The following is a 16,216-nucleotide window of genomic DNA, read 5'->3' on the forward strand; positions in this document are numbered from 1 at the left end:
TTCCTGCAGAATTTGCATATCCTCTTTTGACACTCTAGCGTAGTCTAGATGAGCCCTAGGAGCAGGTTAGACATACACTTAAGGCATGATCTACACCCGTGGTCACCAACAGGTCAATCACGATTGCGAGGCCTCGACCAGTCGATCGCGAGGCATCCTGTCCACCCCGCCCCCATTTCTCTCCCACCCCCGAGAAGCCCCACTACCTACCTCAAGTGAAAATGGAGGTAGTGTCGGCTTCCCGGGGATGGACAGAAGTCCCACAGCTTAGCGCCACTTCCGGCGATTCCAGAAGTGCGCTAGCTGCTCTGCTGGGTGTACTGTGGGAGGGAGCATCGGCTCCCTGCACCGCACAGGAGGGGTGAGTCAGCCCTGGGGGAGGTGTGTGCAGGGTTTCCCGGTGCATGCGGGGGAGTTGTCCCTGGGGCAGGCGCGCATGCCTGGGGCTTCCCTGAGCGGGGGCGGGAGAGTCGGCCCCAGGGCAGGCATGTGCTGGTTTCCCTCTGGGGGGGAGGAATCCTGGGAGGAGGCAGATGCAGGGGACTCTCTGTCTCCACTGGCACCCCACTCCCCGCTCCCCAGATCCCACTCCCCAGCCACAAAACTCTGTCCCCACTCCCCTGTCCCCACCTACAGAACTCTGTCCCCACTCCCCTGTCCCCAGGCACAGAACTATGTCCCCACTCTCCTGTCCCCAGCCACAGAACTATGTCCCCACTCCCCTGTCCCCAGCCACAGAACTATGTCCCCACTCTCCTGTCCCCAGCTATAGAACACTGTCCCCACTCCCCTGTCCCCAGCCACAGAATTCTGTCCCCACTCTCCTGTCCCCAGCTACAGAATTCTGTCCCTACTCCCCTGTTCCCAACTACAGAACTCTGTCCCTATTCCTGTCACCACTCCCCGAACTCTGTCCCCACTGCCACCCTGTCCCCAGCTGCAGAACCCTGTCCTCTGCCCTCCCAGCACCCTGTTCCCTCTCCCCTGCCCTCAGCCACAGAACTCTGTCCCCACAAAATGTATAATTATAAATGCTTCATTTTAGATTTAAATAGCATGAATAAAAAACAGACCATTTATTTCATAACTAAAAACATGTGATTTTAATTTTATATATCGCATAATTTAAAAATAAACTGTTTATCAGAGTGTGTAAGTAAGGGCTGGGGATAGCAAGTGATGGACAGGAGGAGAATAGAGAGGGCGGGGCTTCAAGGAAGGGACAGGGCGGTAGATCTTTACCTGTTCTGAGATTTAAAAAGTGATCTTGGGTGTAAAAAGGTTGGAGACCACTGATCTACACAGTGCTTGGTCTTGCTGTTTGGGCAGGGAACTAGACTCGATGACTTCTTGAGGTCTCTTCCAGTTCTAGTGTTCTATGATTGTATCTTTGTTCTTCTAAAGCTTTTTTGCTGGAGGGAAACACAGGGCATATGTTTTACTTTAGGGGTGTGTCTAGACTACATGCCTCCTTCGACGGAGGCATGTAGATTAGCCAGATCGGAAGAGGGAAATGAAGCCGCGATTAAAATAATCGCGGCTTCATTTAAATTTAAATGGCTGCCCCGATCTGCCGATCAGCTGTTTGTCGGCAGATCGGGAGAGTCTGGACGCGATGCCCCGACAAAGAAGCCTTTCTTCATCGACACAGGTAAACCTGGTTTCACGAGGCTTACCTGTGTCGATGAAGAAAGGCTTCTTTGTCGGGGCATCGCGTCCAGACTCTCCCGATCTGCCGACAAACAGCTGATCGGCAGATCGGGGCAGCCATTTAAATTTAAATGAAGCCGCGATTATTTTAATCGCGGCTTCATTTCCCTCTTCCGATCTGGCTAATCTACATGCCTCCGTCGAAGGAGGCATGTAGTCTAGACACACCCTAAGTTACAAATCCATCGCGTCATTCTCCAAAAGTGTAAAGGCCTAATCTGCAATGTCATTTCATATGTGACAGTCCAAAATAGATAAAGATTACACAGAAATGTCTCTAAGAATGCTTTAGTTCAATATCTGTAATGTAAATTAATGTGAAATTAAGACTTATTGTATGTGTTTACACTGCATATTTAGATGTGTCTTAACATCCACTTGGAAAATGTGACATTTCAAAAACTTTTGAGACAGTCTGGTTTCCAGAGTTGAAAAGCCTTTAGCTACTTGTCAATTTTTAGCTAAGAAGCCCTCCACCTCCAAATATGTCCACCCAGAATCTAAAAGCATTGGGGAAATTAATAATTCTTTGTTTTGTGGCCACATCTGTTAAACATCTTTAATTCAAATATTACTGCTTATGCTTACAGGGCCTGATGTGTCTTGCTAGTGAACAGTATATGATTCAAATCCAAGAACCATTTCAGCATTTTCCTCCAGGCTTTTTCCCTGCTCAAAAGTCATTAGTCACCCATGCTCACGACTTAACCATCACTTTTCTAGAGAAATCAGAATAGATTAAGATGGCTTTCTGACTTACTGTACATACACAAATATTCCTCAGATAGCCCCAAATGGAGGCACAAGAGCAAGGTGCTTTAGTTAGGTAAAAGTCAGCTTCTGCAATCAAGAGTAAATGACCAAATCTTTCCATTTTTACTACAAATGAAAATCAGTTTTTAAAATCTAAAAGTGGTAGGCAAAGATGTCATGAACCACTTAGGCCTTCAGCTTTTAATCTGTTAAATAAATGGAATCTTTCTCAACATGCTATAATAAACATTCCTTTTCATTTAACAAAAGTAAGCTTAAGAATGAGTATTGTGATTATTAGGATAGAATTATAGGTACCTATATACCATGCTGTTTAGAGCCCTGGAAGGACCTAGATCAGTGAGGGACAACCTAGGCTAGTGAGTTGGCTACATAAGTGGCCCTTGTTTATCTTGGTGGACCGTAATATTGTTGTAGCCAAGACAGTCTCCTGTATAGTTTTGCTAATTGCGCTTGTATACATAGAATTTGTGGAGTGTGCCGATCAGTGTTCCATCTAAGCTGCATGGCAGCACAGCCCTGCAGCTGATTAATCAGTCCCACCCAGTCAGAGGCTCAGGGCTGGTCAGACTGATTAATCAGCTGTGGGGATGTGCTGCTGCACAGTTTAGAGGAAACACTTGGGCTGATTGAACTGTAGCAGCACATCGATTGGATGTAGAGTAAGCTCATGGTTCTCACAGCGTTGTGTGCTATCAGTACACCCCTCACTTTTTGTGTGTGTGTGTGTGTGTGTCCTTGCTTTAAATGTGTGTCATTTTTGTAATCCCAGTAGGGAAAAAAAACCCTACGTGGATGGCAATCCTGTGTGTAGACAATGGTAAATAGGATGTGTCTTGTGGGTCACACACACAACCCCAATGAGACGCAGGTTGCCCACCACTAAGCTAAATGGAGAGAGAGAAGGATGGCCAAACTTTTCAAGGTGATTACTGATTTTCTGTGTTTAAAAACAGTTTAAAGCAATGTACATTAAAACTAGGGCTCTCAAGTATTAAAAAATTGAATTGTGATTAATCACATCTTAAACAATAGAATACCAATTGAAATTTATTAAATATTTTGGATGTTTCTTACATTTTTAAGTACATTGATGTCAGTAATAACACAGACTACAAAGTGTGTGAACATAGAATACAAAACAGAGGTTACAAATATAGAATTGTGTGCAAATAAGCCTGCATTCAAAAAACAAAAACAAAGTAATAATTTAGAGCCTACAAGTCCACTCAGTCATATTTCTTGTTCAGCCAATCACTCAGGCAATACTGCCTGCTTCACATGACACTGTAAACAAGTGAGAACAAGCATTTACAGGGCACTGTTGTAGCTGGCATCACAAGATTTACGTGCCAGATGTACTGAAACTTCAACCACAATTCTAGAGGACATGCATCCGTGCTGATGATAGGTTCTGCTCAATAACGATGCAAAGTAGTGCAGACCTACACATGTTCATTTTCATCATCTGAGTCAGAACTTACCACCAGAAGGGTGATTTAATTTTTGGTAGTTTGGGTTTTGTAGTTTCCACATCAGCGTTGCTCTTTTAAGACTTCTGAAAGCATGCTCCACACATCATCCCTCTCAGATTTTGGAAGTCATTTCAGATTCTTAAACCTCAAATTGAGTGCTGTAGCTATTTTAAGAAATTTCACATTGGCACCATCTTTGCATTTTGTCAAAACTGCAGTGAAAGTGTTCTTAAAACAAACAACATATGCTGGGTCATCATCTGAGACTGCTATAACATGAAATATATGGCAAAATTCATGAAAAACAGAGCAAGAGACATACAATTCTCCTCCAAATAGGTCAGTCTCACATTTAATGAATGCATTGTTTTTTAAGAAGCATCATCAGCATGAAAACTTGTACTGTGGAATGGTGGCCAAAGCATAAAGGGGCACAATAATGTTGCATACCTTGCAATGCGGGCTATAAAAGTGACAGAACACCTGTTGTTATTTAAATGTCACCTGAAAGTAAGGCACTGGGAGCATTTGTCCAGTAAATTTCAACTAATTTGCTTCTTAATGACTGGCTGAACAAATAGGACTGAGTGGACTTGTAGACTCTAAAAGAGGCAACACATTTTCTAGAAACTTTTATTGTATTTTTTCAGGGGCTAGTGTACTCATGGGATATTGTTTAGCATCAGTGTCTTTCTTTAACCTTTGTTTGTCTTTTGTAGTTTCTTATTAGCCTGTGTCCCGCATTTGCAGTGAGATTAACTTAATGGTCTAGCTGCAGTCCAACTTCTGCAATCTCTATAACAAGGTGAACAAACTTTAGCTGCTAATTTGAAGGACATATCCCAGTATAGCTATGTCTACACTGGCAGGTTGTTGCGCCAGAAGTATGTAAATGAGGCTAAGCGTGGAATATCACTGAGCCTCATTTGCATACCTAATGAGCTGCCATTTTTGCAGAAGAGGCTCTTGCGCCAGAAGGAGCTGTCTACACTGCCCCTTCTTGCACAAGAAAAACCCTCTTGTGCAATGCCGCTACGCTGATTATTTTCAGGAATAACAGCATTGTGCAAGAGGGTTTTTCGTGAGCAAGGGGCAGTGTAGACAGCTCCTTCTGGTGCAAGAGCCTCTTCCGCAAAAATGGTGGCTCATTAGGTATGCAAATGAGGCTCGGCGATGTTCCATGCTTAGCCTCATTTGCATACTTCTGGCGCAAGTCCGCGCCAGTGTAGACATAGCCAATATGTTTTATTAATTTTTGCTATATGAGCAATACCCCTTCAGTATTTTACCCTCCACTATCTTAGTTTACCTGTTCAGAATGTATTTTAGCGACATCCATTGAAGACCATCCATTTGTATGTAAAATTGTACCTAAATCAGTTTCCCCTTTTGAAGATTCTGGCATTTCATGAATGCAATGCTGTTCGCAGACCTAAAGCCTCTCAAAGATACATATCCTTGGAGTGCACAGGGGATATGTGGAGAAGTGAAATGTTGGTCTATGCTTCATCATTGTTCCCTCCCATTGTGATTGGCTAAGCCCTCCCACAGTTGCTCATCAGCAGCCACAGACAGGGAATTTATGCAATTCCCATCCGAATCACATAAATTCCCATGTGGGAGTTCAATGCAGAAATGTGGCCAGCCACGTGTCTACAGAAGACAGAGCTAAAGTGAAATGACAGTACCCTGTTTCATTCCAGTCCTATTCCCCAAAACAGTTTGGAGTAACTGAAAGGAACATCTGTAGGGTCTCAGAGAAGAGCGAATTATTCTATAGAGAAGGGGGCCATTTCTAGTAGAAAGGGAGCCACCCTACTTAATGCGAATAGCTAAACTGCCATTGATTATGAGGGGACAGATCCTCTCACTCCCTCAGTCTCCTCTTTCTACCCTCTTTACCACTGTCTTCCCTCCTCTAATCTTACCCTTCACACTTTTTTTAATCTTCCTCCTCCAGCTTTTATGCACTATACATTTCCCTCCAAGATCTGGACTCATCCTCTTCTAGTTTTAGTACTCCAGACTTGTCCCCAAATTTACCTCATTGCACTGCTTATACTGGAATGCTGCCTCTTGCTGCTAGGAGAATTCAACAGATAGTGCTGCTACTTTGAAGAAATGCTCTTTAGTGCTACCTAACGGTAGAAACACATTAGGACTTAAACAGCATCCGTTCACCATGTATCACTGCAAGATCGGTTAATACACTGCAGGGGACAGGCTTGGAGCTACCAGTCAAGAGGAAAAATAGGAGCTGTCCAGAACACAAGCAAAAATTGAACATAAAATCTGTTTAAGCTGAGAGGTTGGATGAGGGTGCAGCATCCAGGATCAAATGTCAGAGACAGTAGTGGCACAGAGAGAGTGTGATTTGATTGCCCTTATCATTGAGATTATATCTAAAATCATAGGAATGGATGAGTTTGTCCAGGAAAAGACTGGAGGAAGAAAAGGAGGGGACTGAAGACAAAACCCTGAAGGACAGAAACAGGAAGGGGAAGACAAGGGTTGGAACCACTGGTGGAATAGCTAGTAAGGTAGGATCAGAAGACAAGGCAGACTCCACAAGAAGGGTATAGAGGGTGTGAGAATATATGAAAGAGTAAGAAGTGATCCCCCCCTCCAAAAGTAGCTGATAAATGAAGAGCAGAGAGGAGGACCCAATGTTCCCATAGCTAGAGCCCTACAAATCTGCAGATACCCGGGGATAACTTCTGTGGATCACAGGTTAGATGGGAATACAAATTGTGTATCCCCACAGCAGGACTCTACAGCTGCTCTGGTGACAGGCATGCTGGAAACCCGTAACTAACGTAGATCGGTGTAACAAGGTGTAACAAGGAAAGAAAGAAGTGAACCTCCCCTGATGCAAAAAAGGATGTGCGTATAGTTAGCCCCTTGTAGCCTTCCTCTCCACCTTTCTCCGGTGTGTCCCCCCCCAAAAAAAGTGGGTAGTGCCAGGGATCCGCCACACAAATTCCCTCAGTGGTGGACGGGAGTCTCTGCTGCTCCCCAGAGTCGCTGCCACTTTCCTTCTGGCGGTCGGGTCTCCAGAGCGCGTAACCGGCCCCAGCCTCTCGGTCCCCCGCATCCCCTTTCAACGCTAAAGTGGCAAGGGAGAGAAACGGGGCAGTCCCGAGAACCAGCCCAGCAGCCCGAGTCCTGCGCAAGGCCTGCCCCGCCCTGCCTAGCCCGAGCCCCCTCAGCCGCGCCCTCCCCCCGCCAGCCCAGCCGGGCAGAGGAGGCCCCGTCCAAGCGCAGGGAGGGGGCGGCGGCCGGGGAAGCAGAAGGAACTTGGGGAAGCAGCGGGAAGGGAGAGTCCGCGGCCGGGGTGAGGGAGCCGGGCAGGGGAAGGAGCGAGCCAAGCGGCACGGGCGCTCCCAGCTTTGGGGCTGCAGTTGAGCGGCTCCGCCAACAGGTTGCACCGTTCCCCCTCGTCCGCCACCGACTCGGCCCCCGCCGCGCCGTGCGAGCAAGCGCGGCTGCCTTGTCTCCGCCGAGCGAGCGCTCGCCTGCCGGAGCGCTCCCGCCGCGCGTCTGGGAGGAGGAGGAGGAGGAGGAGGCTGCTGCCGCCGTCCTCCATTTTGTGGCGGGGCCGAGCGCCGCCGGAGTCGCGGGCTGCCCGGGGCAAGGAGGGGACGGTTCAGCCGGGTGCGAGGCGCAGACTGGAGCGGGCGAAGCCTGCTGGAGGCCGTCAGCGCCCGCCGCGGAAGGCGGGAGGAGCTTGTGAGGGAGGCAGGGCAGCCTCGGGGGCTGTTCCGGCCGGGTGGGATTTCGGGCTCTCCGTTCGCAGGGGCGCCCCCCTCCTCAGCTCGCCCCTCACCGCGCCTCCTTCCGCACGCCGAGTTGTTTATTCCTCCCCGCTCGCTGCCGCTGCAGGAGCCATGGACGTGGGTGGCTAGTGGCTCCAGCGACCCCCCTCCCGAACAAGGTACGGGGAGTTTGGCCGGGGACTCCGAGCTCCGCAGGCGGGGGGGGGGGCGCTCCCGTTGGGTGAGCCCTCAAACTTTTCTGGAGGCTGTGGGGAGTCGCTTCCTCGGGGGAAAAGAGGGGTAGCGCCCCCCGCCGAGTCTGTCGTAGGCGAGGCGCTACTGTGCGTGGGGCCGGGCTGGGACGGGGCACCCGTTCCTTTCCTTTGGGCCGCTGTCCTGGAAATCGCCATCGGTCCATCTGGAGGTGGGACGAGTTGGGGACTTAACCGTGCAAAGCCCGAGCCTGGTCCCACGCCTTTGAGACCCGAGAAATGCTTCTTGGGGCGAAGTGGTGAATGCAGTAGTTGGTTTGGTATTTGAGCAAATTATTTCCTCTCTGAAAATTGTGTGTGTGTGGGGGGGGGTGAACCCCTCCGATCTGTTTGGCTTTATTGACTTATTTGTACTGCCCGATGTTCCTGTGGTCGATGAAGGGTTCCCTGTCGACAAACAAACGTGGCTGCTGCTTAGTCTTTTTCTGGGGGGCGGGCAAAGAAATGGGAGAGCCAAGAGGGGTTGGAAAGCGCTCGAGTTGGCGACTTTTGTAGCAATAGCTGATGTTATTTGGCAGAAGTGGGCGTGCCAGGAGACAGCTCAACAGGTCTCGACACATTTCTCCTGTGAAAACTGCACTTCGTAAAAGGGGGTTTATTTTAGTTCGTGTCTAAGTATTTGCACATCCCCCTTTTTTTCCCACAGTTAAACCAATGGTGCAGCTAATTGCTGTTGAGGTTTATTTTTGTTTTGTTTTGCATGCGGGTTATTTTGGACAGTTTGTTGGGTGATGATATTGGATTGTTGCAAACTTGTCACATGCAATAACTCCGGTTCTTTTCTGCTCCCCTTTCCCCACCTCCTCTGCTCCCACGACCACTAGAACCTACCTCCTCCCGGCCCGCTTTATGTTGTGGCGTCTACTTTAAATGGCCGAGGAGTAGTTTAGTGTTGCTTGTAACTTTTAAAAGGGAGGATGTTGCTGAAGGACTTTTTTTCCATTTTGCACACGCTGTTTTGGTTTCGAGTTTGACGGCAGCTGTCAGGAAACAGGCGTGAAAATACATTAGGCACCGTTTGTATGTGTCTATACGTACGTAGTCTCACCTGAACACACTGTGAGGGGAGGGGAAGCTAGAAGATTCTTCTGTTCAATATTAAATCTTATTTTTAATGCTTTATGTGAACTTTATTTGGACATAAGAAAGTTCACGCTTTTAAACTTGGAGGTGGGATGGGGGGAGGGAGGAGTATCAACACGATTACATTTTAACCAGCATTTTGTTAAGTTGACATTTGAAAATATAGTTGCACATACAGATTCCTATTGATTGTTGACTGAAGGCTGAACTTTCTGTGTACAGAAAGAAAAGCATGAACTTCTTTATACAGCCATAGCAGAAGCAGGGTGGCTTGTTTTCCTGATCGGTATGGACTGCAGAGTGTGGAGGGTCTAAAATTAAGATAGATGTAAGTTTATTGTGGACATTTTAAGAAACCATACCATGCTGATTATTTCAACACCCTAAGTAAAGAGCACAGAAACTGATCATAAGCACAAATTTTAAAGGACAGTACACATGGTTGAATTTTACATAGTGTTGTACAGAATCAAAATAAGACCTTATTTTCCCTTTAGATGTTTATTGGAAGACCAGGAAATGATGTGTGGTTTTTTTTTTAGCTTCCATTTTGTGTTTAGATTTCAGGATATGTAAGTTACACTTTAGAATTCTTTAGGAAGAGTGATCATCTGATCTGAAGTTAGTGAACTTTCCATTTTATTTATATATATATATATAGAAAGGTCACGGTAGGTCAAAGCGGTAGGAAAACATTGAGTTATATGTCTAGGCAGGGAATGGAGAAAGTGGTTGGAGGATTCTAACATTGCATCTACCCATACCAGCAGTTACATCTGAACTCCTATAGAGGAGACTGATTTGGAAAGGGAGGTTGTAATAGAAGAAAAATACATGTGAAGCCTAATAATTTTTTAATAAAAAAATATTTGAGCAATTGTAAATTAGTGAATTGAAGGCATTATTAATCAGATACTCCTTCAAATAGGTGAGAGGTGGAATAGTGAAAAATGAATATTGAGAGGGGAAGTACTTTTGCTTCCGTTCACCATTCTGAACCAGAGTTCAGAAAAGCTTTTGACTGTTACGGTTACCAGCAATCACATTTGTTCAGTGACTGCAAAAATAGTTACATGTGTGTCTGTCTTAAAATCAGACTTTTGTGGCTAAACTAGCTTCACCATACTGCTAATTTGTGTTTCTTGTGTTTTATCTCTGTGCTAAGTAACTGTCTGTCTTCTTTTAATAGCCAGTGTTAAAATAATGGACCCCAAAGAATCACTAAGCTCCTTGGATGGAGAGGAAGCAGAGAAAAATGTGCACTTCCGTGACAAAGGAAGGACTGTGATGGACTTTCATCCAACCTTCAGGGGTGGAGCTACTGTCAGGGCTCCTGCATCTACATCTCCCCTGCCTACATCTTCTCAGTCAGACTCTAAACAGCAGCCTGTTTTGGGTGACTTTTCAAAAGGACTAGTAAGCAATGCTCCTCAGCCGGATCTTTCCAAGGCAGTGTTGCTCTCCATGGGACTGTATATGGGGGAGACAGATGCAAAAGTGATGGGAAACGAACTTGGATTTCCACAGCCGGGCCAAATTGGCATCTCTTCTGGGGAAACAGACTTCAGGCTCTTGGAAGAAAGCATTGCAAGCTTGAACAAGTCCGCTAGCCTGACAGACAGTTCGAAGGGGACAGTATCTGTTGGGGTACCTCTTGAGCGGGATTTTCCAATTATGGCTAACAGCAATCTCCCTTTAGGCCAGGCTGGCACTAATGGTGGCAACTTGAAGTTGTTTTCTGAAGACCAAAGTACCTTTGATATTCTGCAGGATTTAGAATTGCCATCAGTTTCGCCAGGTAAGGAACCAAATGGGAGCCCATGGAGACTAGACCCATTGCTAGATGAAGGGGACTTGTTGTCTCCTATGACAGCAGATGAATCGTTTCTCTTGGAAGGAAATGCAAATGAAGATTGCAAGCCTCCCATCTTACCAGACACTAAGCCTAAAATTAATGAGCATGGAGATCTTTTACCCAGCCCCAAAATGCAGATGCCGCAGGTGAAGACAGAAAAGGAAGACTTTATTGAACTCTGCACTCCTGGGGTAATAAAGCAAGAGAAAATGGGCCCGGTTTATTGTCAAGCTAATTTTTCTGGGTCAAACCTAATGGGTAATAAAATGTCTGCCATTTCTGTTCATGGTGTCAGTACTTCTGGAGGACAACTGTATCATTATGACTTGAATACTGCATCTCTCTCACAACAGCAGGATCAGAAACCAGTTTTTAATGTCATTCCATCTCTGCCTGCTGGTTCAGAAAATTGGAATAGGTGCCAAGTATCTGGGGATGACAATATGACTCCCTTGGGAACTCTGAACTTTTCTGGCAGGCCTGTTTTCTCTAATGGCTACTTGAGGTAAGAGTAATTTTATTTTTAATTTTATTAAAATAGTAGATATAGCTATTCAGTATTGCAATTTATATGTGCTGATTTTTAAGAAAAATTGGTAATCTTTTTTCTCTCATTTGTGACCTATGGTTTCTATAGCAGACTTCACATACATAGTATAAAAGAAAAGTGATTTTATTTGTTCGGCTATGGGTGTAAGAAAATTACTGGTATACTGTTTATAAAAGCACGCTGTAATATAGATGACTTAAGGAGAAAATATGAAGACTCAATAGAGATCTGCTGCACAAAATGATTCATACCAATTTGTAAGCATATGCAAAAGCCATTTAACTTACTCTAAATAATTAAATGGTTTAATAATTTTACCCTCTTTTTTTTTCTTTTCAATTTTATTCTGAATGTTCAGAACAAAAATAATTTTCTTGATGGAGAAGTTTGTAGAGTTAGATTTTAAGCTGAACTAGGTTTACCTTGATGTTGTATTTACGATACCGTACACAGGACAACAAGATTCCAAGTATGAAATCTCTAGCAGTTTGTTTAATAGTAACACATAAAAGATACAATTATTTGTGATAGGATTCAGCTGCATCTCACAATCCAATATTTGCAAAATTTAACTGGAACTGAAACAACGGAACATTTTGATTCTGAAATAAAAATAATTATTTTCCTAAAATTGATACCAACATTCGAAAAGTTATTTTGGAATGTCCATTTTTAAAATTGTTTTCTTGAATTAAGGTCTCTAATAGCAAGGAAATAATACTTTCCACTTCTGGATGAGAGACATAAGATAGAAATGGATGGCTGCTCTCTCACACTCTCTCACCCATTCATGCCCCAAGTGCTCAACCTAAGCTTAATAGAGACACCTAATAATAGTATGGCTTCAATAGTTCTTTATTTCTTAGACAGTATGTATTGATAGGAACACTTTTTTTAGGTATCTGTCTCAACGAATTGTCAGCTTTTGCTGAATTTTTCTGTAGTTTGTTTTAGAAATCTGCAGCTGTTGGCTTTGCATAAACACTTTTTATGAAGAAAGCCATATTTTTTACTTTTTTGGAATGTTTTATTTTATTACTCTATTATTTTCTGCTATTTACAAGTTTGTGGCAGGAGAGCTTACTGGCATGCCGATACAGCTTTCAAGACCTTTTCCATTCACATTGAAGTGATACATATTATAATTTGCTTATAGTGAAGTTTTTTGTTTTTGTTCAAGTATGCATAGCTAACAATGCTGGAAGTGATCCTTTGTTTCTGGAATTCATTACCAATATTGGATATTTATCATAATTGTCTTTTTCTTTTTAAGTTTTACAGCAATTTCTAGTATAAAGAACCTAGGAATTTTTCAGAACTACTAGAATTATGTCAAAATGGAAATACAGCTAGCTCTATGAAAATAATATAAAACTTTAAAGTATTTTGTGGTGGTAGTCTTTAAGACATCTATTCTAATTCCTTGCATGGTAAAAATAATCATAAGTTGCATTTTAAGGTGATCAGTGTAAAAAGTGGATTTTATATATATTTATCACTTTTATATTGCAAGATGATATAGTTAAAGATGACTACACTTTGGTTGTCACAAGTATTAAATAAGTTTATGAGAAGTTAATTAGTTGGATGTATTTATTTCACATAACCACCATTTTATGCATTATATTTTTGTCACTAGATTAGTCTCCTTAGTGTTATTTTTCTAGTAGTTTGTGTGTAGAATCTCTTTAGTCCAAATTAACTAAGAAAAGCATTATTTCATATTTGTTGCTGCTGCTACAGTGAGGCAGACTTGAGGAACGTATTTAAAAGTTAAAATTGGAAAATATTGTTTCACTATTAAAACTCCATCTAAGGGTCCAGTGGAGCCCTTTGAAGGATGACACATCATAGACTGCAGAGTGGATTAAGCTAAATCAAAGCAATGTAAATAACTAATTGTTTTCTGTGATTTGAATTTGTACTTTCTAGTTATAGAGATGAAGCTGTGTTAGTCTAGTCTAGCTGAAACAAAAAACAGGACTATGTAGCACTTTAAAGACTAACAAGATGGTTTATTAGGTGATGAGCTTTCGTGGGCCAGACCCACTTTCGCAGATCAAATTATGGAAGAAAATAGGCATGATCATATATACCAAAGGGATATAATGGAAAAAAAAGAGAACACATGTAAAAAGGACAAATCAAATTTACTTTCTAGTTATTTGCCTAAAGAGAGTTTTTAGTTGGTAACCATTAAAAGATGTTGTTTGCAATGAAATGTAGCCTTTACCATAAATTTGGTGCTTCTTTTTGCTAACAAGGAGAATGCAGATCTATCACAGAAGTTATAATCATCCAAATAAGCAGTTTACAAATCTTGAAAGACATTTATTCAGCTTCATAATTTTTACATTTCTGTGTTAGAAAATGCAAAATATTAATTTGTTTACTTGTGATTTGCATTGAGCACAGTATGGATAGAAATTCAATTTAAAATGCTATTTTTGGCATTTACATTTTTTATTCGATTAAAAAAACCCATAAGTGTTCATACATACATGAGAAAAAAGTTTACCAGAACATGTCTTGCATTTAAAAACAAGCATGATTTGTAGTATGTGACCTGAACTGATTGTTTCTGATCACCATGTTCTTCAAGATTTTTGACTTAATAGATCTCATCTTCTTAAACCTAATTTTTATACATAGTTTCGAAGAGGAAAACAATTTTTTTCTGCTTTTTCAACACCCAATTGGTTTCTTAACTTTGAATGGACTAGTCATTGAAATGAACTAGATGAATAAACTGAATATTCTCTCTGGACCTGCAGAAGAGACTATTGCTCTCAAAAACTGATCAAGCATTTCCGCAAGCTCTAGTTAAAGTCAGACCACTGAACTGGATTTAAAAGTTGTCAGAAAACCTACTCCTTCATATTTTTATACTTAATTTGAATTATTAAATAGAAACAGGCCTTAATAGAAGTTATCAGTTTTCAAATTTAATTTTAAATAGTTGTTAAATTAACCTGTATTTAATGAGAAATCCAGTTGTATGTTTTTAAATGATTGATTTTTTTTAAAATCCATCATGCCAGATAAAAAGCTATAAGGTTGTAGCTAAGCACTAGACTTGACCAATGACATCTTTAGAACAGAACTGGTAATATATCATTGTACAAAAGATAAATGGTTTACGTAAAAGTGCTGACATGCCTATCTCCCACAGGACTTCATTACCTGTCATTAACTCTTTCTTTCTGCATTCTTTGAGATGATGAATCTTCCCACAAATGAATTTAATTAAGACATAGAAAGGAAAAAGAATTTTTGAAACCAATGGCTGGATTTTGGTTAGTAAACCTCAAACTTCCAGATGTATTTAGGGGGAGGTGAGGATAGAATGCTTTCTTAAGTCTGATTTTAAAGAGACAATTAAAACTATGAATCCAATACAGTTGTTTTGTGTTTTGCTCTATTTTTCAATTGAAAATGAGACTAACTGTTTTGTATTTCAAAATAGTCCTTTAGTCTCTAATGAACTGTAGGCACAGTTGCTATTAAAATAATAGAAATCCTGTTAAAGTGTTCTAATAGGTGTATTGTCCTAGCTTTTGATGGTTTAAAATTGATACTTTATAGACAAGACTTGCCGAAGTTTAAAAAAAAAAAGACAACCAAAACCAAACTGGTGTGGTTGGTCACCTGCCACAGAAATAACAGTTGCCAAGGAGCCTTTATTATTCTTATTTCTTATGAAACTGATTCCTTTAGATCCAGATTGAGATTTTGGCTGTGCTTACTATGTTGATGCATTGGAGGAGAATTTCTAAAGTTACATTCCAACAAAAATGCTTTGTTAGTGTTTTACTCCATGGCTTGGTCTACACTTAAAACTTCTCTCTTTCAGTCAGAGTTTGTGTAAAAAGACCACACCACCATAGTGCTGACATCAACCCCCGTGTGATTACAGCTCTACTGACAGAAGAACGATTCTGTTGGCATAATGTCATTTTGGAGAGGTAGTGTTCCTAAACCAGCAGACAAACTCTTTGTTGAAAGGGTTATGCTGGCATAAGGCCTTGTGTAGACACATCCTCTTTGATTTTGGTATTACTTATCAATTAAGTATTGACTAACATATATGGCAAGGCAAGCTTCTCTTTTGGTCAGATCATGGTATTTAATCATATCATTTAAAGAAAACACTTAATGTTGACATGGTCACTAAGCTTGTAGTCTTGAACTGATGCAGTGCAATTTTTAAATTATTTCAACTTCTTAGTATAGCATAGCATATTGTCTTACAAGGGATAAGTGATAATCAGGATATGGAAAAGTCCTTTTGCCTGTGGAGAATATAAAGCTTTCGAAGGTGAATAATGTCAATTTTCTGCAGAATATAATTTTTTGTAGCCCTTATTGTTATGAAAATAACCTTCCAAATGTGCAATGGTGTAACTAATGCAGTGTTGGATTCCTAAGTTTACAGACAATTTTCTCCTTTGAGCAGCAGCAGCACAGATGTAAGAGACCAGTTGACTATTTGATAAGCATATCGGGTAGTTGAGTAGTGACTTGACTAGTTGCTCCCCTCCCCCCACCCTTTCTGCCTCTATCAAAGAGCCAGAGCTGGTGTTGGGGGGGAGCAAGCTTAAAAGCTGTTTCCCCTGCCCCTCCCCCTCACCATCTCTGGGGGGAAAAGGAGGCAGAGTCCCAGTCTCCCCCCAGCTCCGCAGTGCCTCTGCTTTTTAAATATATTAAGAGCCATGCGCAGAGGTGCAGCAGGGGAGACTGGA

At 42.4% G+C, this 16,216-nt stretch overlaps 1 protein-coding gene across 1 annotated transcript in view; it reads left to right on the forward strand.

Moving 5' to 3' along the window:
* The first annotated feature begins 7,753 nt into the window (after nt 1–7,753).
* The window catches only part of NR3C1 (nuclear receptor subfamily 3 group C member 1), a 165,850-nt gene continuing 157,387 nt past the window's right edge, over nt 7,754–16,216 (forward strand). Inside the window, exons 1-2 of the mRNA XM_075900312.1 lie at nt 7,754–7,893; nt 10,259–11,429. Coding sequence (XP_075756427.1) covers nt 10,273–11,429 — 1,157 coding nt within the window. The 5' untranslated portion in view covers nt 7,754–7,893; nt 10,259–10,272. The remainder of the gene's footprint in view (nt 7,894–10,258; nt 11,430–16,216) is intronic.

The sequence above is a fragment of the Pelodiscus sinensis genome, chromosome 17, assembly GCF_049634645.1.
Source record: "Pelodiscus sinensis isolate JC-2024 chromosome 17, ASM4963464v1, whole genome shotgun sequence".
Lineage (NCBI taxonomy): Eukaryota > Metazoa > Chordata > Testudines > Trionychidae > Pelodiscus > Pelodiscus sinensis.